This window comes from Mustela erminea, chromosome 6, assembly GCF_009829155.1.
Source record: "Mustela erminea isolate mMusErm1 chromosome 6, mMusErm1.Pri, whole genome shotgun sequence".
Taxonomy (NCBI): domain Eukaryota; kingdom Metazoa; phylum Chordata; class Mammalia; order Carnivora; family Mustelidae; genus Mustela; species Mustela erminea.
Genome location: NC_045619.1, coordinates 87,260,957 through 87,280,297, shown reverse-complemented (window position 1 = coordinate 87,280,297; position 19,341 = coordinate 87,260,957). Strand labels below are relative to the sequence as shown.

Below are 19,341 nucleotides of genomic sequence, written 5' to 3'. Positions count from 1 at the left end.
GAGGGTTATCAAGCACAAACTCTAGGGTATACAGAGCCACCCCAACCCCAGTCACAATGGCACCTCAGGGCTGGGGAGGGGGCCAGGGCCCCTGGGCACAGGGCCCAGCGTGGGTGGGGTAGGGGGGAGACAGGGAGGCAGGCTTCCTGGGTCTCCATGTGAGGACAAACAGCAGGCTTTGAGGCCTTGGAAAATCCCGCCTGGGATTCCAGGCCCTGCCGCCGTCACTGCCTTTTGACTATTGTCCCCGTCGGAAACGGGCCCAGCCCCCGGCTAGCTGGGACAGAGCAGCCATTGTGAGGCCCCACCAGGCTCAATGCCCCCTTGTTCGCCCTCCCAGCCCCTAGCAAGACTGGGAGGCCAGTTCTTCCAGTTGCTCAGTGGAAAAGAAAGAGCCTGCCTGCAGGCTCCAGCCCTTGGGCGGGTCAGGGCGGGGCGGGGCGGGGCTGGAGAACTCGGCCTCCCACCCAGTACCCCAATCACCAGAGTACTGGAAAGGGGTCACCGTCCCCGATGGAGCTTCTTTCATTTACAAAGCCCCTGGGCAGGGAGACCTAGGGGTTAGGTATCTAGACACACCCTGCGCTGCCACGTAGAAGCATAGTGACCTTGGGAAAGTCATTTCCTTTCTCTGCCTTTGTAAAAACTATAGCTATGATTTATTGTTTGTTGCACACCAGGCACTGTTATGAAATACTTTGTATACATGCATTCATGTAATCATTGTCACTTTATGAAATAGATACAATTATTTCCCTGTTCACAGATGAAGACGCTAAGGCACGGAGGTATCCTAGTAGAAATTCTCTAGCTAGAGCTGGAGCCAAGATTTAAAGCCAGGCAGTGGGGTTCCAGGGTCCTGACTCTCAACTGCTCTACTGGGCTCCCGGCCCGTGAGGTGGGGATAACCACACTTTCTTCATGGGGTGGTAGTGAGGGTTAGAAAGGACAAATATCACGTGAAAAGAACTTGGTGGGTGATGGAACCTTGTACATGGTAGCTCTTACCATCACTATGGGGCTTAGATATCTACACAGACCAAGAGTCTCCAGGGCTCCCCCCATACCCAACCCCTGCTTCTAACTCAAGCCCCTAAGTGGCCCTTTTGCCTTCCCCAAGGGCCTGCCCTGTACTCCACATCTGTATCCATACTAGAGTCGTGGGTATGGAAGAGAGTGACCCAAAGGGAGAGGCCTCAATCCAATCCCACAACTGGTGGGAGATTTCCCAGCAAGCTCTCTGTTCCTAACCAGAGTACCACTCCCGGACCCACCTCACTGAGTGGATGGGGAAACTGAGGCTCAGGGAGGAAGAGGAGCTTCTCAGAGAGTAGCATGGAGTTGGGAGGCAGGGCTGAGAATAGAAGCAAATCTCCAAACTGCTCCCCACTCCCCCCCCCCCACCTCAGGTCTGTCCCGCACCTTGCCGAGTGTGTGCTTTGACAAAGGCTCATTCAGGCGCTTGGGCGGGGGGTACCAGGGACACATGCTGGAGGTGGTAGTCACCATGCATGCGGCCCAGGATTCCCCACCCCAACCACATGTGGACCCTGCAGAAGGCCTGGGACTGGACTGTCTTCCTCGAACCCAAGCAATGGCATGTGGTTGATAGCTCCTTGGGGAACCTGCGGGCTGCGGCTGGAGCACTGGGAAAGACCCTTGATTCCATCCTCGGGAGCAAAGCCTTATATTGTACAGCTTCCATCCAGTCAGGGGCCACCAAGGTGGAGTTTCAGTGTCCCAGGCCAAGGGTTGTGAGGAATAGGTGTAAGGGACTGTGCTTTCTGGTCTCCTACAAGGTCCTTGAGGACTCCATGCAGCCAGCCAGACACTGAGCTCAGTGAAGGGGGCTGGACCCTGCTAGGCTGGCCGCTATCTGGGCCTCAGACTGGGGTCCATCTAGGTTCCTGTTTCTCAAAAAAGTGGCCCTGAGACTCACACTGGCATCACTAGCACTTGGTCAAAGTGTTTGGTAAAAGTGTGGACTCCTGGGCTCTCCCACTCAGCAAATTAGAGTTTCTGACATCAGATCCTAGGAATCTGCCTTTCAAGCCAGCTAAGCAACTGATGAGCTGGGGAGTTGGGAGGACCTACGTAGGGGCATCTGAATACAGATAGGAACCCCAGAACGATCTTCTCCCCGAGAGGACAAGGGCCACCAGCAACCTGGATGTTATTGCTGGGGTGCTAGGCAGGTGGGGATTGTAGAAAATGCAGATGGAAAAAAACTTGTACTAAAGCTAACACTATCCCAGGCTGCCCCGTACCCAGCCCCAGGCACCTCCACCAACGTTCCCGGACTCCCACAGGCAACGCGAGGTGGGCTCTGCCCCTCACCCTGTCTTACAGATGTAGAAGTCCAATCAGAGACCATGGCCCCAAAGGAACGGTGACAGCTGGAGTGACCCTCTCGCCCCTCAGCTCACCAGCCTCCACCACAAGCCTCTGTCCATGAGGCATGGGCTTATCAGAGCCTTTCCACGTATCCAAAACTAGTCTGAGTGCTTTGCTTAACCACCCCAAGAAGTAGGGGTCATGATTATCTACACCTTTTAGAAAAGTGTAAACTGAGGCCTGTGAGCTTAGGTCGGTAACCTGAATGATTCAGCCAGAGTTGCTTCTGTCGCTTCAGTAATGATGGGGATGGGGGTGGGGGATGTGTGTGGGGAGGAAGAGGGCATAAGAGACAGTCAGGCTCCTGGTTTCAGCTACAGGCCTATTTTTTATTCAATATATTAAATATATTAATCAGAAAAGTCACATACTATAAATTCAGGAAAATACACAAATATAAATGTCAGAATCTGTCATTTGTCTTCCTCCTAGAGTAAGGTTATGTACATGTGGAAAGAGGGCGGGAAGAGAGAGCAGGTGCAAGGAGGGGGGAAGGCTTGCCCGGCTGGTGGGGGCTGTCCCTCCCTCCCAGCCCCCACTCCCATCCTGGCCTCTTCCTTCCTGTATTTACAGCGGCATTTGGCTTATTTACAGCATGGCGGTGTGTGTTAAAAACGGTTTATCTTACAAAAACATGAAGGCCAGGGCCGGGCATGGGGGCGGTTAAGACAAATAGTAGGGGTCCCCCCTGTGAATGCATCCCCCTCCCCTGGGGTGCGAGCTCCCTGCCAAACCAACCAGCCCAAGTGGGGAGGCCGGCCGGTCTGCAGCTGGAGCCCAGGCCGGGCTTTGGGGGCAGGGGTGCTCCGAGGGGCCGTGGGCCGTGGGTTAAAGGCACGTGGGGTGGCGTCTTGAGTGTGCACACGTGTTGCACGCGTGTTCCTGGGCAGGGGTCAGAAGGGCAGCGTGTCCATAAAGATCTTGTCGACGATGGGCGGAGGGGGCACCAGGTCCTCCAGCTTGAGGTAGAAGATGCGCTGCAGGCCCTGGGTGCCCAGGGTCCGCAGCTCGGGCAGCTTGCCCAGCAGGCGAGACAGGCAGCTGGCTGGCTGGGGCTCTCCTGCTGCGGTCGAGACGTGCTCCTTCAGGCAGCTGGCGATGCGATTCTGTAGCTCCTCCACCCGTCGAGGCTCCTGCAGCCCATGCCGGTCTGGAGGGGTGCGAGGAAGGTGCAGGGTCAGCCACCTGGCTGAGGAGCAGCCCTCCACCTCACCCCCAGACCCTCCTCAAGGAGTGAGGCGGGGCCTCCTCGCCCCACCTCACTCCTTGCTGGAGAACTGCCCCCCACTGGCCATCCTCCCCAAGTCCCGGGGCACTTGGCAAAAGTTCACACACAAACCCCCACTGAAGTCTAGTGGCTGTGGCAGTCACACTCATTGTCCTCATCTTCCAAATGAGAAACCGAGGCCCAGACAGATTAAAGGAGTTGCCCAAGGTCACAAAAAAACCCTATTCCTAACCAGATTTTCTGCCTAAGACCCAAGGTTTTCTCCCAGGCACTTCCTGAGAAACCCTGGAGAGGAGCCGTGATTTTAGGGATTCCAAAACCCACCGTTTCCCTTGGCCCAAAATGCCTTGGATTTTGTCCTCCATGGCTGGGTCCCTTCTGAAATTTAAGTGAAAAGGGAAATGGGGGCAGATTCTGGTGCTTGAAATTTTTAAAATAAGAGATCTGAAAACCTCTGCATTTAACACAGAAAAATCCACCCTGAATAATTATACCTATGTAAAGGACACACCAGGTACAGTTAGCCTAGTGTTGGAGGTTGGGGCCACAGTTGCCCTTTGGGGAGCTGAGGGCTGTGAGAAGACAGGAGGCAGGGTTCTGTTTCCTGATCCAGCTGTGAAACTTTCTCATTTGTACACTTTCCTGCATGCCACGTAATTCAAGAAGGTTTTAAAAACAACCCCAAATCCCAGGCCACACGCAAAAACCACATGGTGTGCATCCTGGATAGTATGGGATAATTCCAACTGCCTCGGGCTTTGCGATCAGATATGCCTGGGCCCGGACCCAGACCCCAGCTCTGTTGTCTACCAGCTGTGTCACTTGGAGCACAAGCTGGCCCCTCTCTGCCTCAGGGCACCTTCACTTCACCATGTGGGGGCCAAGGGCCAGGCCCTCAAGCCCTCCCCAACTCCCTGGTGGCCACTCACCCGTGATGAGGACGAGCGCAGAGAGGCAGGCGAAGGCAGGGACGTCAACGACCAAGCTATGCAGGGACCGAGAGAAGGCCAGGATGCTGTCAATCCAATCACCAAAGCCACGGGCGCACTGCAGCCGGTGCAGGACCAGGCCGGAGCAGAAGATGAGTTTCCCCTCGGCAGGCTTTGACCTGGCGCAGGAGGACGCAGAGGCCGGTCAGGGCGGGGAGCTTGAGAATAGTGCTCAGGGGAGGAGCCCTGAGCAAGCGGACGGCGGCAACTCACCGGTATGCCAGGCGGAGGATGAAGAGCTCCAGGAAGGCCGACTCCAGCAGCAGGTCCTGGTCGCTAGGGGACAGCTCCGCGAAGCCTGGGATCTTCTCCGCCCACTTGCGGATCACCTCTAGGGAACCCGAGAGCAGGTCGTAGAACTGCTGCACATCCCCAGCATCCTCCTTCCCGAAATGGGGCAGCACCAGCTCCTGGAACTGAGGGCGGGCAGGGGATTGGAGGTCAGCAGCCCAGTAGGGGCCCTATACCGCAGCCATCACCTGAGGCCATGTGATACACTCGGAGGACCCCCGGGGTCCCAGGGGCGAGAGAGAGAGCCTGAGAGTCTGCCCATGCTCTTGCTTACCAATTCTCAAGCATTAACCCAGGGCCGAGGCTGCCTGGAGGAGCACATTTTTCTAACTGGCCACCCACCCGGGGGGGGGGGGTACACTGTCCACCTGGTCACCCCAAAGGGGGCTCCTCTTTTTTCCAGTGTGTTGTGCCCACGAGGGGCCTTCTCCAAGATGCCCAAAGGCACTGAGTGTGGGACAGGCGGGGCCTCACCTTGGAGTAGTCCAGTTTGGCGGTGCTGGGCCCAGAGTCCAGGTGCGCCCTGACCAGGGAGGTTAGGAGGTTGGCAGGGGAGGCATCCGGGGGCTGCTTGGGCTTTGAAGGGAGCCGTCCCCGCCGCCCCTTCAGGCTGTCTGTCCGGACAACTGCAGAGAAACGGGCAGGGCTAAGGAAGGGAGGCAGGGGTCCAGGGAAGGGACTCTCAGCCCAAGCTGTGTGCATCAATGCTGGGAAGTACCTCGGAGTCTAAGGACCTAGAGCCCGAGACCCTACAGAGAGCACACCCCGCCCCCCAGCCCCTGGCCCACGTGCCAGACAGGTGGACCAGAGTGGGAGTGCACATAAGGCCTGCTTGTGCCAGCCACTACGGCCCACCAGGACAGAGGTCTGGGGGGCCTCTGTCTGCCCCACCCCACTCAGGCCCACCTCTGTCCCGCCAGCCCATCCCGGCCGCCCACCTTCCTTCACCATGCCGACGGCCAGGCACTTCTGGAAGCGGCAGAACTGGCAGCGGTTTCGCCGCCTCTTGTCCACAGGGCAGTCCTTGTTAGCCAGGCAGATGTACTTGGCATTTTTCTGCACTGTACGCTGGATGGGGGGGCCACACGGAACAGGCTGTCAGAGTCGGGCGGGCGGGGGGGGGGGCAGGGGAGGGGACCGTCCAGATCCTGCTGCCATCACAGACAAAAGCACTCTCTGTTCACAGCTATTTTTCTAACATTTGGGTGGCAGGGGAGGGAGAGATGGCGGGGGGGGGTGGGTGGGGGGAGGAAGAAGAAAGTCTTGGGGACACTGGAGGAGGTTTATGCCCAAGAAGGGAGACCCCCAGGACACAAGATTAGGGCCCAGGGGTTCCGGGCTCCATAGCAGCCCAGACACCTGGACTTCTAATGTGCCTTCCCTGGGGCTGGCGAGGGAGGGCAGAGGAGGGCTGGGGGGTGGGGACGGGAAGCTGAGCAGGCACCCAGAGCTGGGACAAACATACAGCCTGTTCCGCAGTCCGCCCCCAGCCCTCGAGCACCAAGCCCTCTTCCCAGATCCTTTTATCTCATGCCAGGAACATGAGTGCCTGGGGCCCCCTTCCCACCAGGACCTTGAATTGGGGGAGGACGGGCAGAAGAAAACCAGAAGCTGGCCATTAGCATGTGCCCTCCGGGGGACATGCCTGCGGTCCCCACCCTTGCCTGTACCTCGCTATCCCTCTGTGGGCAGCCTCCTGCCATCTATGGGTCCCCAGAAGGGTGGCCCACCTGCAGTTGTGACCCCTCCCAGAAGGGCAGGACAAGGTGGGAAGAGAACCCCAGGGAAGCTACCACAGAGACCACTTCCCATAAAGAGCTGCACCCAGGGCAGCCCAGTACCTTGAAGAAGCCCTTACAGCCCTCGCAGGTGCGGACGCCATAATGCTGGCACGAAGCGTTGTCCCCACACACAGCACAGCGGCCCTCGCTTCCACCTGGAGCCCCACTCCGGGCCTTGGTTGACGGCAGGGGTGTGTCCAGCATCCCTGGGCCGTCCAGGTGTGGAGAAGTGGGCGCCAGGCCTGGGAAAGCCGTTGATATGGAATAACTCTCTCTCTCCCCCAGCTGGCAGGTGGCCTGTGAAGGGAACAGCTTCAAGGGGCTTTGGGCAAGGCTGGGGCTGGGGCCAGTAGGGGGACTGAAAGAAAAGAAGGCTGGCGGCTGGGCATGCCCGGAAGCCTTGGGCAGTTGCTCTGTCCATGCCCGCAGGCCTTCGTACGTCTGGCTGGGTGAGAAGGGACCGAATGAGCCATCCCAGGGAGAGAGCTGGGACGGCTGGAAGCTGGGCGTGGACGGTGATGGCGCCGAGCAGGGGCTGCCGTAGTAGTCGGAACCACTGGAGGACAGAGTCTCATCCAGGGGGGTGCTCAGGGGGCCAGGGTAGCATCCGTACACCTGGAAGTCCTCAAACTTGAAGGAGGCAGAGGCGGGGGAGGTGGCCGAGGATGAGGATGTGGAGGAGGCCGAAGAGGAGGCGGAGGAGCATGGCGGGGCTGTTCCTGGCAGCTGGTAGAGGAAGGTGTCAAACTCCCCTGTGTAGCCATCCATGAAGGTGCTAAAGCTGGGCAGGGCGGTGGGGGCCGTGGGGGCTGCCTCAGGGCTGGCCAGGTCCATCGTTGGCTTGCTGAGCTCGGTGGTCAGGGGGTCGCTTGCCAGGTGGTCACGGGGTCCTGGGCTCGGTGCTGGTGTCCCATATTGGGCTTGGATACAGGGCATCTCTGAAGAGGGAGGAGACCAAGATTGGGGGGAGTGAGAGTCAAGGTGAGAGAAGCCTGAAGCCTGGCCTTGAAGTCTATCTAGGTCCCTGAGCAGCCAGGTGGCAAGAATCCCAGCCAGACACAAGCCACTGCGGCCTTAGCACCATGGCCCACCACAGAACCCAGAAAGCTCGGTCCCCAGCCAGAACACCATCTCCACCCCCATGTCACAAAGCCCCTGGGCAGTGGCCCAGCAAGAGTGGGCTCAGTTGGAAGGCCAGCCACACCCCAGTCAGCTTGGGAACCCTAGGGAAGGCATCCAGCCAGCATTTCTCTGCTGGAACAGGGGGAAGCTGTGTTCCCCCAACCCCCTGCCCTACCACACTGGGTGAGGCGTGGGTGGGGGCTGGAAGACGGGTGGGTGGGAGATGCAACCAGGCAAAGTCCTACTCAGCCCACTCTCTGGGTGCAGATACGTTGTTTCTCCAACCTGGCCCTTCTGGGAATATTCCCAGGCAGGGCCCAGCCTTTGCAAAACCCCCTCTCCTCCTCCCCCTCCCCGGTGCCTGGGACAATGCAAGAGGAGCCGAGAGCGAAGGGCCCAGCTGCCTAAATCAGAGGCCTAAGCGGCCATGAGCCTGCCCCCCCTCCCTGCCCCCACCCTACACACTGAACAAAGGCTGCAGCTCCCACACGCACCCCAGTCCTGCCATCTGGGGACAGGCACCCACTCAGCGCTGCCTGACTTGCTCCCAAAAGCAAAAAGGAAGGGAGCCTGGGCCTCTTCAGCAGTCCCCAGGTCCCCAGCTCCCCAGGGGATCAAGTAACTGGCCTCCAGACCTTTAAAGGCTGTATGCTGGAGGGAGGCTGAACAGGGGCCGGAAGAAGGAGAGAACAGCCCCCCGGATGTCCAGGAAAATGGACAGTCCCTAAGAAGAATTTCTCTGCTACCCCCAAAGCACTGCTCCTTGCTATTTGTACAAGAGAACTCTGAGCCTAGCAAATTTGAGGTGCCTACATGGGAAGGAGAAGGTGTCCTTGCCTGGGTTCCTCCACTAAGGGGTATCTATGTCCTGAAGAGCCCAGGAGCTCAAGCAAGGAGGGCTGGTTACACCCTCAATCATGAGAAGCCTCAGGGAGCAGAGACAGCACCATTCAAGGGGAATCCTTAAGTTTGCAGACTTGTCAAAAACGAACACAGAGGAGGCTCTGGGACACTTCCCCATCCCACATCCACACCTGGGGTCCGTATGGCTCCAGCCCTTCCAGTCAGGGAGGGAGGCTGGGTAAGAAAGCAAGCTGGAACAGAGAGTGCCATAATCCAGGGAACAGAGAGAGGGGGCAAAGGCTGGCACCACCTCCTGGCCAAAAGCCCAGGGAGTCCTCTGGTTCTAGCCTTCTCCCACCTCCATGGGCCCTGGACAGGCAGCTCCACCCCTGGCCTGACACTCCCACAACCAACCCAGGCGATGGAGCCCCTTGAAGCGCTGGCACCGCCCACCCAGGAGTGCCTGTCCACAGGCAGAGAGCACACCTGCGAGAGATAAGACTGGCCACGTCTCCCTGCCCTAAGACAGCCTAGGCGGGGATGGGTTTGGGGTGGAGAAGAGATGGCAGCCACCTGGAATAAGGCTGGGTGTTCCAGCCTTATTCAAATCCTGTTTCTCCACTTGGACGTCCCACATCCGGATCAACCCCCACCAGCCTATACCCCCCCTCCTTTGCCCAGGTACTTAACTACACCAGATAGGGACCTACATCTAGCGTTAAGGCGGGTGGGGGAGAAGCAATCCTACAGGGAGGAGGAAGAGGAGGCGGGGTTGAAGGAGGGAGCAGGGAGAATCCGGCTTCAGGCAGGTCCTGGCAACAATGTGGTTTGCACCTGTTATGCCCAACAAGCTTCAGGCTGCACCCTACCTGTATGAGCCAACAGAGACTGGGGGAAGGGGCACAGATGTGATCAGCATGTGGGGCTGGAACGGGGCGGGGGCGAGGGGTTGGGGGGGATGGTATCCTTCAGGTACCACACGGAGACTCCAGCATTAACAACTCCCACCCCAGATCCCCAGGGACCAAGATTTCCACACCTCTCTCTTCCTCTCACACACACACACACAAACACACACACCCCACAGGATCCAAGCAACAACTAAAACAACGTTCCCTGCGCTTCCAGAGACCCCGCCCCTAAGAAGACTCCTTTGGCGGAACACAAGCAGGACCCCTCCACAGTCCAGCTATCAATGCTGGCCATTTCCTTCAGCAATTCAGAAGTCTCCTGATAGAGTTCGGGCAGCAACTTCGGGGATCCCTGCAAACTAACCATAGGCTCTAAAGCGTTAAGAACAACAATTAAGGGAATGGGGGAGGAGGCAGACCTGAGGGGAGGAAGAAGACCCTTTTGGAAATCCAATCCTGGCAGGAGTCGGATAGATCCCTGCAGTTAAAGTTCTGTGTATCTTTCCCCCCACTGTACTGAGCCCCCATCGGCAGCTCAGTCCGGGCGCCCTGTGCCATTCGGGTACCCTCGGAAACAGAACTACAGCAGCCTCCAACTGAAACAAGTCCCCCCTCCTGGTGCCAACTCTAACCCCCTGTGGCTTCCACCTTGCACAGACACTCCCCCCACCCCACCCCCGCGCCCGGTAGATCGAAGTCCGATCCGGGTCCACATCCCGCTCCCATCGCTCTCCTCCGGCGCCAAGGCTGCACCATACACCCGCTCTCGTGCACGCTGACCCTACAACATCCTTTCTGCCCGCGCGTACGCCCATCTCCTTCATGCAACACCCCTGAAAACCAGAGCAGAGAGTGCCGCTGAGATGCACACTCCCCCTCCCCCCTGGGGGGGGCCTACCTGGCCGGCTCCTGCTCCCCCTGCCCCGGACCGGCACCCCGAGTCGCAGTCTGGTCCCTCGTGCGCTCCCCCGGGTCCTGCACACTCCCCTAAGTTCCGCAGCCTCTGCCACTGGGGCTCCCCGGCCCAGCCCGACCCTCCTCTTAAGCGCTCCGTGACGCACGGGGAGGGGCGGGGGCGCCACTGACGCACGCGGCCCGGCGAGCTTTGGCCATACAAGGGCGCGGGGGGCGGCGCGGTTCCGGCGGGAGGCGGCCAGGGGGAGGCGCGGGACGGGGAGCCCGAGGGGGCGGGGCGAGAGGGGGCCTGGAATGTCTGCGCGCGTGACGCACGCGGGGTTCCATTGACGCAGGGAGCGCGGATTGTTTGATCTATAAATAGTCACCTCGCGCCCGCCGCGCCGGCTAAAAATAGCAGCTCGCGGACTCCCGAGGCTCCCCCCGCCGGACCCAGGACCCGGCCCGGGGCCCCCGGGTCCGAAATAACCGGCCTGGAGGGCCAGAGTCCGCGAAGGGGGCGCTCTAGAGCCGCGGCCGCGGGGCTTCCCCGGACTTGGATTTCTCTTCAGCCTCCGGCTGCTTCGGGGAGCCACGACCGCGCCCGCTCCCTCCCGCTCCCTTGGGCTCCCTTGGGCTCCCTCGGCGCCCGGCTTCCGCCTTTGCACCCTCCCTGCCCTTCCTGCAGCCCTGGGGGGTCGCCCTCTGCCGCCGCTGGGCTGCCAGGGCAGGCCTCGGGCTGGGGTGGGCAACTCAGGGACGCAGCCCAGACAACGTGCACCCCCACTTCAGCCCAAGGCGCAGCTAGTGCACTTGACCCGTCTTCTCCAGCGGGGTCACTGGCTGAGAAACTGGCACAGGAACGTCGGAGTCGTCTCTCCCCGCCCACCCCCCACCCTGGGCATGTTTCCGTCCCCTACTCTCCCAATGCAAAAGTACCTTCCCAGGACAGGGGTTTGCCAGGCCCAAGATGAGCCAATGGGCTCTGTTCCACACGCTGAATTTGATTTCTTCCCAGGCCCTTACAGGGTGGGTGCACTATAGTTGGGAAATTACCGAATTTCAGAACCGGGTGGAGCCTGAGAAATCTTGTCAAATTTGTGCCGACTCTTCCCCATTTTATAAATAAACAAGCTCAGAAATAATGGCACTTGCTCAAGGTCACACAGCGTGGTGGTGGCACACTGGGGTGGAACCCAGGACCTCTGGCTGCATCTGTAGGGGATCTATCTTCTCACGCCCTCCCCTGCCCAGGACACCTCCAGCACCTGCAGAGGGAGCAGCTGCAGACCACCTAGAGACTTCCCTGATCTGGCTGTCACCCCTCCACCCCCATTCTACCCCAAACCTGGGGAGCCCGCACTTGCTAAGTAAGAGAGAAGGGAAGTGAAGCTAATGTTTACAAGGAGAAGAAATCCACCCCGACCCCAGACCCCCTGGGACCCTGGGATTCCACCCAGCCCCCTTCTCCCCAGTAAGTCAGCTTGAAGTATTTCTGCTTCCACTGCCCCTGCGCTGGTGGCCCCACTCTCACCTCATTTGGTCACCCGACAGCACTTCCCCTACCACGAGGCACTTCCTGTTCCTCACTTCCACTCTTAACCTCCCATCTCGGGTCTCCCACACCCCTGTCTCCAGCCCCCACTTCTGCCTACTCAAAGGTCCTGCCAGCAACTCAAACTTCACCCATTGCCGACAGAGCTTGTCATCACTGTACTCTCTGCCCACTACCCATCTCTGCTCCTGATACCCCACCAGCAACTTCTCATTTTCCTCTTACAATTCTATTTTGGAACATCTCTTGGATCCCCTTCCTACTGCCAACCACAGCCCACGCCTCACTGGTGCATGAAGACAGCCGACCAGCTGAGTTGAGGCCGGTGACCTCCATTTCTCCTTGTCCACACCCAGTTAGGCCACTGCCCCTTTACCAGCTTGTCTCCTCTTTCTGAATCCCCCTGCCCGCCAGTGGAGTAGTCTTCATGCAACACCAGTCTCATTCAGAACCCACCTCTGAACCTGGTCAGAACCTGCTATAGCTCCCTCAACTTCGGCATACAATCTCAACGTGGACCAATCTTCAGACAGCTCCGTTTTTCCCCAAACCATCTTCCAAAGACCCTTCAAGGCCACGCAGGTGAAGGTGAAGAAATATGGGCAGAATAACGCAAAGCGACCCATCCGAGATTCCCACTCCACTTCATACCAGTTTTGTTTTTCTTTGTGTGAGGCTTTTGCATAGATTCTGCTTGGAAAAGAGATGCCACACACACACACAAAACAACAAAAAGACTTTAAAATTGCTAATATGGGGCTCCTGGGTGGCTCGGTTAAGCATCTAACTCCTGATTTCAGCTCAGGTCATGATCTCAGGGTCATGAGATCAAGCCCTGTGGCAGGCTCCTCACTCCGTAGGGAGTCTGCTTCTCTTTCTCCCCCTCTCCACTGCCCCTCCCCCCACTTGTGTTCCCTCTCTCCCTCTCTCTAAAATAAATGACTCTTTTTTAAAAAATAAGCATTTACTGGGTGGCTCAGTGGGTTAAAGCCTTTGCCTTTGGCTCAGGTCATGATCTCAAGGTCCTGGGATCGAGCCCCGCATCTGGCTCTCTGCTCAGCATGGAGCCTGTTTCCTCCTATCTCTCTGCCTTTCTCTGCCTACTTGTGATCTCTGTCTGTCAAATATATAAATAAAATCTTAAAAAAAAATTTAAAGAAAAATAAGATAATAAAAAAGATAAACCTGCTAATATCATTCACATCCTCCCATTTTGCAGATTAGGACCCAAGGGTTCCCAGAGCACCTGCACGTTGCTCCGAAGTACACAGCAAGTTTGGGCTGATGAAGCTAGACCTTCCTCCACCCCGGGCCTTCCTCCAAAAAATAATTAATTAATTAATCAATTAATTTAATGTCAGCAAAACATGTAGCTTGATCAATCTGTGCTCAAGCCCAGCTTTACCAGTTCTTTGCAAGCTGAGTCACCTTGGGCCCTGGTGCCCACCAATTTCCCTACCAATTTCCATTTGTAAAAAGCAATACAGACCTTCCCTACCTTCCCACAGGGCCAGCCCACCCAGGAGCCCCAGGGAACTATGTGTGGTGAGCAGCTGCCCAAGGCCCTAGTCTAAATCTCCAAATCTCAGCATTAGCCTCCAGATGTGAGCCTGCAGCCCAGCGACCCCCCCTTCCCCCCGTTCATCACCAGGATACTGCAGCTTTGGAGGCTACCTTCTCACTGCCCCAAAGGCAGAGGGAGGGGAAGACAACCACAGCTGCCACTTGGCCATGTCTGTGGAGGCAGGGATGCTGCAGGGTTTGAAAAGAAGTAAATAAGGAGAAAAAGGCAGAGTCCGTCTGTGGGAGCACAACCAGGGCCACCCATTCAGGCACCCACATGGGGCACCTACCTTAAGGCAGAGAGGAGAGAGGCACGAGGACTTTGGGACCCCTGGTCTCATCCCTGCTGGCCAGAGGCCCTCCAGGGTGTCCTGGGGCTCTGAAGCAAGTGGAATCTGGCTAAGGTGGAACTCGGGAAAAGGCACCATTAATGCAGACCCTGGGAAGCCTGGAACATAAGCTGGTCCCAGGCTCCCAAGGGATCTCCAAGTCTAGCCCTCAAGAGCAAGATCAGAGTGAACAGCCCCTTGTGGGGGGAGGTGTGGGGTGGCAGGGGACAGGTAATGATGAAGGAGGTAATAATGGGAGAAATATCAAAAACTAGAGGCGAGGACCAGAAGGTAAGGCAGGGCCATAACACAAGAAGCTCAGGGAGAGAAGATGTCATGTTGGAGATGAGACGACAGTCTTCACCAGGCTCCCACAGCACAGCCTGGCCCAGTGCATCAATCTGCCCTCATCACCCTGGGGCTCCTGGCTGCTCCCATAAAAGGACCTTGGGCAAAACTTCCCACCACTCACTGGGCAGAGTGACCCATCTTCCTTCTGCTCTAATCCTGCCCATCCTCCAAGACTTCTGGCCATACCCTCCCTCAGCTTAACTCTTAGTAACAAGCCCCTTCTCACCCGTGAGGGGAGGTATGGGGAATAACCACCAAGGGTCAGACCTCAGTCCACAGCACTTCACATGCATTCTTCCACTAAACTCTCCCCTCAACCTTCCAGATTTAGAACTGACCCAGATTTTATAATGAGGAGATGGAGGCTCAGGGCTAGGTCCTCTAGCTCCCAGGTCTGTGCTGGAGCCATGGCCTCCTCTGTGGGTTGCAGACTGTGGCTTCTGGCCCGCTGCACCTGACTTCTTCTAAGTGTACCTTAGAACCAGGTGTGCACAGGCACACACACACACACACACACACACACACACGCAGCCTGTAAACTGAAAACAGCAGTGCCCATGAGGGGCTCTCTGGTGGGACTGCAAGCATTCCAGTTTCCAACCTGGACAGTGATCAGCCAGGTGTGTTCAACCCTGGAAAAGCCACCACACTACATGCTTAAGATTTAATACCTACAATTTGTACACTGTTTCATAAGGGTATTTTCTCAAAAACAAAAGCTTATTTTAAAAAATAGCCATGCCTCAACGGGAGAGACTAATTTATTCACAGGGACACAGATGCTGCTGGAAATCATCGAGCACAGATTCATTCAAGTGTGTGTTGCTGAAATCAGAGAATGGTGCCTGTTTCCCATTAGGGACTTGTTCTCCCAACACACGCAGGGCACAGCTATGGTCAGGAGCTGATCTCCCATTAGAGAGGGGTCTTCACACGGGATGTTCTCTGTCAACACTGGGTGTTTTCTGAAGCACTCACTAGGCCCTTGTTCCTCCGAGGCAGATCTCATGGGGCCCGGGGACTTAGTGCTGACTCATCCCCCCTCCAGCTGTGTGTGAACATGAGGGCAAGGCCCTGTCTCCCCGATCTCAGCAGGGGGGGCCTTCATGCATCTTCAATAGTAACTAGCCTAGGGCAGGCCCCAAATGGGCAGCCAATGTCCGCCATCATTCACCAACCAAGAGGGTGGGTGTGGATTTGGGTAAATGGGGGATGGAGAAAGTAGAAAGGCACAACCCCTTTCCCACACTGCCCCCCCACTCAGTCTGCCACACCCCCCCCCACATCCCCCAGCAGAGGGCAGGAACCTGCCCTACTTTCACCAAGACCATCCCCACCCACAGGCCTCCACACCCTTCCCGCGTGCTGGGCAGAAGAAGTGAGCTTTGCCTCCTCCCACTGAGAAGTGGCCACGGGAGCTTCCCCTCCTCAGCCCCAGGATTTAGTACCAGCCCTGACCTGGCCACTTCCTCTTCCTGCCTCAGCAGTGGGTAGGGGGATTTGTACTATGGGCAACGAAGCAGTGCCTACAACCCCAAGGGCTTGCCATGGACAGGTCTGGCATTTAGGGACGTAGGGTCAGGCCCAGGTCTCTGGCGCTGATCTCCTGGCCCTCGCCCAGGCCCTGCCACAACCACACAGGTTGTCACCTCCCTGACAACAGACTGCCAAGGACGTGGGCAGGGAAGCCACTGACCCCCACCACTCACCCAAGGCCCAGCAGGGCAAAAGAGGGAGGGGCTCACAGAGCCATCACTAGCCAGAACCCCGCAAGCCTGACGTGTGACCTGGGGCCAGTTCCCTGCCCTCTCCAAGACCGTTCCCCATTTGCCCAATATAGACAATATCACACTCCTGACAGCTGTGAGAATTCCATCGGTTCAGGGAAGGGGGAGGCTCACCAGTGAAACGGAGCCCTGCCTGGGAGGCTGAACTCTACGGACCCGCAGCAGGATCCCGGAGCAGGGAGGGCAGGCATGGAAAGGAGATACCTGGGTCTTCAGCTAGACGAGGGAGCCAGCACCCCCTTCTTCAAGAATGGAGAATAGTAACCCCATCCACACCTCTTCCCCCTCCACAGATGAGGAAGGAAATGGAAGGAAATGAGAGTGTGCCCAGACCCAGCACTGGGAAAATTCCATACTCTGTATGCAGCAAGTGCTCAATTAATACTCTGTAGAAAGCTTGCAAGTTAAGGAGGCAGGCCTCTCTCCACAGAGGCTGTCTTTAGTCCAGGGATTTCTTTTTTTTTTTTTTTTTTAAAGATTTTATTTATTTATCAGAGAGAGAGAGGGAGAGAGTGAGCACAGGCAGACAGAGTGGCAGGCAGAGGCAGAGGGAGAAGCAGGCTCCCCGCTGAGCAAGGAGCCCGATGTGGGACTCGATCCCAGGACGCTGGGATCATGACCTGAGCCGAAGGCAGCTGCTTAACCAACTGAGCCACCCAGGCGTCCCAGTCCAGGGATTTCTTGACCCTCACCTCCCTCTCAGGCTAGGGGGAATTAACATACAGCACAAAAGAGTAAGATCAGACTTCGGGGAAGAAGAGCCAGACGGCGCTGGAAAAATGCAGACAAGATCATGGAGTGCCTCTGGGAAAGGTCAGCCTCTGCCTTGTTTGCCCCCTCCTCAAACCTCCTTCCGTGCCCCCCAGTCTGCTCAGCTCCTGGCCAGCTCCTCCACCCTCGGAGGGCCTCCCACCACCTTGCAGAACATCACCACCCACCAAATCCTCCTGCCCCTGCCCAAGGTCTCCACCCAGCCTCCTTGGGCAAAATTTCAAATTCCAAAATAAAAACCCTCTGATAACAAGCCCCAGCCGGAAAGACTGATGCATTTTCCTATTGTTAAAGTATTTTTAGTCACAGGCTCTGGATTCATTTAGAGACTCACGTTCAGAAAGGGGAAAAAAAATTTTTTTTTGAGAACCGAGAAGGAGAGCACAAGAGCCTCCCACGTAACGAGCTGCCACTTATTTCGTGTCGGGCTGCAGCCCCTGGCCCAGGGCCCGGGGATCGTGTTTGTGGCAAGATGGTTGGTGGACTTGCCAGACCTCGCTCCAGCCTTGCTTTGCAGGCACCAAGACCGGCTGGGAAGCCAGGCAAGGAGAGCAGGGCAGGGGCTGAGGGCTTAGGAAAGCCAAGTCCCTGGTCCCCATCAGCTGGGGGGCTCAGGGACCTTATTCGGGGACCAGTGCAGGAGTCCCCAGTTGGCCACCCAGCTCACTCCGGCGTCCCTCCCTAGCCCGAGCAGACCAGTGCCTCATTGAGGCGGAGTCAACAGGAAAGGAGGACCGAGAGCATGGTGGAAATCTCCGAGGAAGGAGAAAGATGGCAGCACCTGTCTCTTCCCACGTCTCCCAGCTCTTGATCACGGCTTGTGACTCCCAAGTGTGACTCCCACCCACCCAACTCAGGTCAAGCTTTACTCTCACTCCTCAGGAAGGTCAGCCACCCCTGTTTCCTCCTCTGCTCCCCCTCCTCTCAAGGCCAAAGAAACTACAACACAGATGGTCACAATGGAGAAAGATCCAAACAGCCCAGCTCCCAAGCCTCAGTTTCCCCATCCCTAAGACTCACCAGCTATCTCCTCACGATCTGCTTAGACTCTCAGAGATCCTGGACAACTGCACCAGGCGAGAATCCTGGGGTTGGTCAGGGGCTCTTCCTGGCAGCCTCAGGGAGCCCTGCGGGAAGAGACGGGACTGCCCGGTCAGCCCGGCCTGTCCGGCCAAGGCTATGCACCGGCTGAGCGAACTTAGGACATGGAGTTGTCTCCAAGCCAGCATGTCCTCCTCTGTTTATATAGCCGAAACCAGAGCCGGCCTCTGGGGACAGAGGGAGCTGCCTCAGGGCCCTCTTGGCTGAGGCCTGACTTTGGCCCAGGTCAGCAAGAACCCAAAATAGTCAGCTGACGGGAGCCCCGGCGTGAGCGTGACCCTGGGCCTGTGCCCAGGCCTGGCAGACAGGTGCCCACGTCACAAGACCAATAGCTCTAGCACTCACGGGGCCCTGGCTGGCAGCCCCTTGGGGTGGCCCTGGCAGTGGATATGGCATGAGACATCCACCCAGTACCACCATCACCCAGACAACGAGGTGAACGCAAGGAATTCTGCCCATGGGGGCCACTCTGTACCCAGAGGACAAGGCTGGGCTCTCAGGAGGCAGTTTGAGCCGACGGGAGAGGTGGGGGCCGGGCTGGTGGAAGCCATCTGGCCTGCTGCTGTCATCTGCACTCACGTGCCTCCTGAGTCCAGATCCCCAGCCGACAAGGGACACCTGCCTCTCCCACTTACAGTAATTCCTCTCCCTGCCCCTCAGCCCAAGGCTGGTGGCACGGAGCCTGCTGCCAGCAGGAGGCCAGGTGCACGCCCAGACCAGCCCCTGGAACGGGAGGGCCCTGCCTCCCAGGGCTTCCCCTCCTTCCACCTGGGCTCACACCAGCCACCCCGTCCTCCGCCATCGCAGCTACCTCCGTGGGAATCCCTGTGCCCTGAACACCCACTCCACACGGGGCAACAGTGTCTGGGGGGCCGGGTAAGATACAGAGCCAGCTCCTCCTTCATCCAGGGATCTCTCTCAAAGCCCTGAAGGGGGCTGTGACTCGGGGACTGCCCTCTGTTCTGGGAAAGGCAATCACAGATCCCTGGCCAGGGTACCAGGCTGAACTCCAGCTCTCTCAGGTAAATATGGTAACCAGGACCGTGGTGCCCTTGGCCCCATCCTAGTATCCGAGATCCTATGGGAAAGACCTGGTGGAAATTCCATTCCTACACTCCAATCCTCACCAACCATCTGCTGGTACCTTCTCCAGAAGCCTCCTCAGGCAAGGAAGGCGTGTCCTCCACCAGCCGACTGGGCCTCTGGGAGACTTTGACTCTAAGCTTAGCTCTACACGTCCTCACTAGAGGATCTTGAAAAGTCACTTAACTTTTAACTTAACTGAGTCTGTAACTCAGTTTCTTCATCCATAAGAAAAGAAGGTGAATTGGATGACCTAGGACCCCTCTGGCCACAAGTCTGAGATTTTCCCGTTCAGGGATGGTGGGTGAATTGTGGAGGGTCTCTCTCTGCCCTTTGTCAGCAAATCTT

General features: G+C 57.6%; 1 protein-coding gene across 3 annotated transcripts; it reads right to left on the bottom strand.

Annotated features, from left to right (window-relative positions):
- Window positions 1-2,702: 2,702 nt before the first annotated feature.
- Window positions 2,703-18,032, bottom strand: NR4A1 (nuclear receptor subfamily 4 group A member 1). Of its 3 annotated transcripts, none has more exons than XM_032348270.1 (8): window positions 17,830-18,032; window positions 6,744-7,621; window positions 5,841-5,970; window positions 5,377-5,528; window positions 4,825-5,027; window positions 4,552-4,730; window positions 3,947-4,000; window positions 2,703-3,544 (listed from the first exon to the last, which is right to left on the bottom strand). In XM_032348270.1, exons 2-8 carry the CDS (start codon window positions 7,617-7,619, stop codon window positions 3,288-3,290), a joined length of 1,851 nt encoding a protein of 616 aa, XP_032204161.1. In that variant the 5' UTR covers window positions 7,620-7,621; window positions 17,830-18,032; the 3' UTR covers window positions 2,703-3,287. The 3 variants fall into 3 exon arrangements, with proteins under 3 accessions (XP_032204161.1, XP_032204159.1, XP_032204160.1); XM_032348268.1 differs by lacking the exon at window positions 17,830-18,032 and adding an exon at window positions 10,458-10,606; XM_032348269.1 differs by lacking the exons at window positions 3,947-4,000; window positions 17,830-18,032 and adding an exon at window positions 10,458-10,601.
- Between the last annotated feature and the right edge of the window lie 1,309 nt (window positions 18,033-19,341).

What these genes read in the sequence shown, in the direction of transcription:
- NR4A1 (XM_032348270.1), bottom strand. Translation starts at nt 7,619, where the DNA reads ATGCCCTGTATCCAAGCCCAATATGGGACACCAGCACCGAGCCCAGGA. An exon ending in GCTGTAAGGGCTTCTTCAAG is followed by an intron (nt 5,971 to 6,743) that starts GTACTGGGCTGC and finishes CCCCCCATCCAG; the next exon opens with CGTACAGTGCAGAAAAATGC. An exon ending in TGCGCTCGTCCTCATCACGG is followed by an intron (nt 4,001 to 4,551) that starts GTGAGTGGCCAC and finishes CTTAAATTTCAG; the next exon opens with AAGGGACCCAGCCATGGAGG.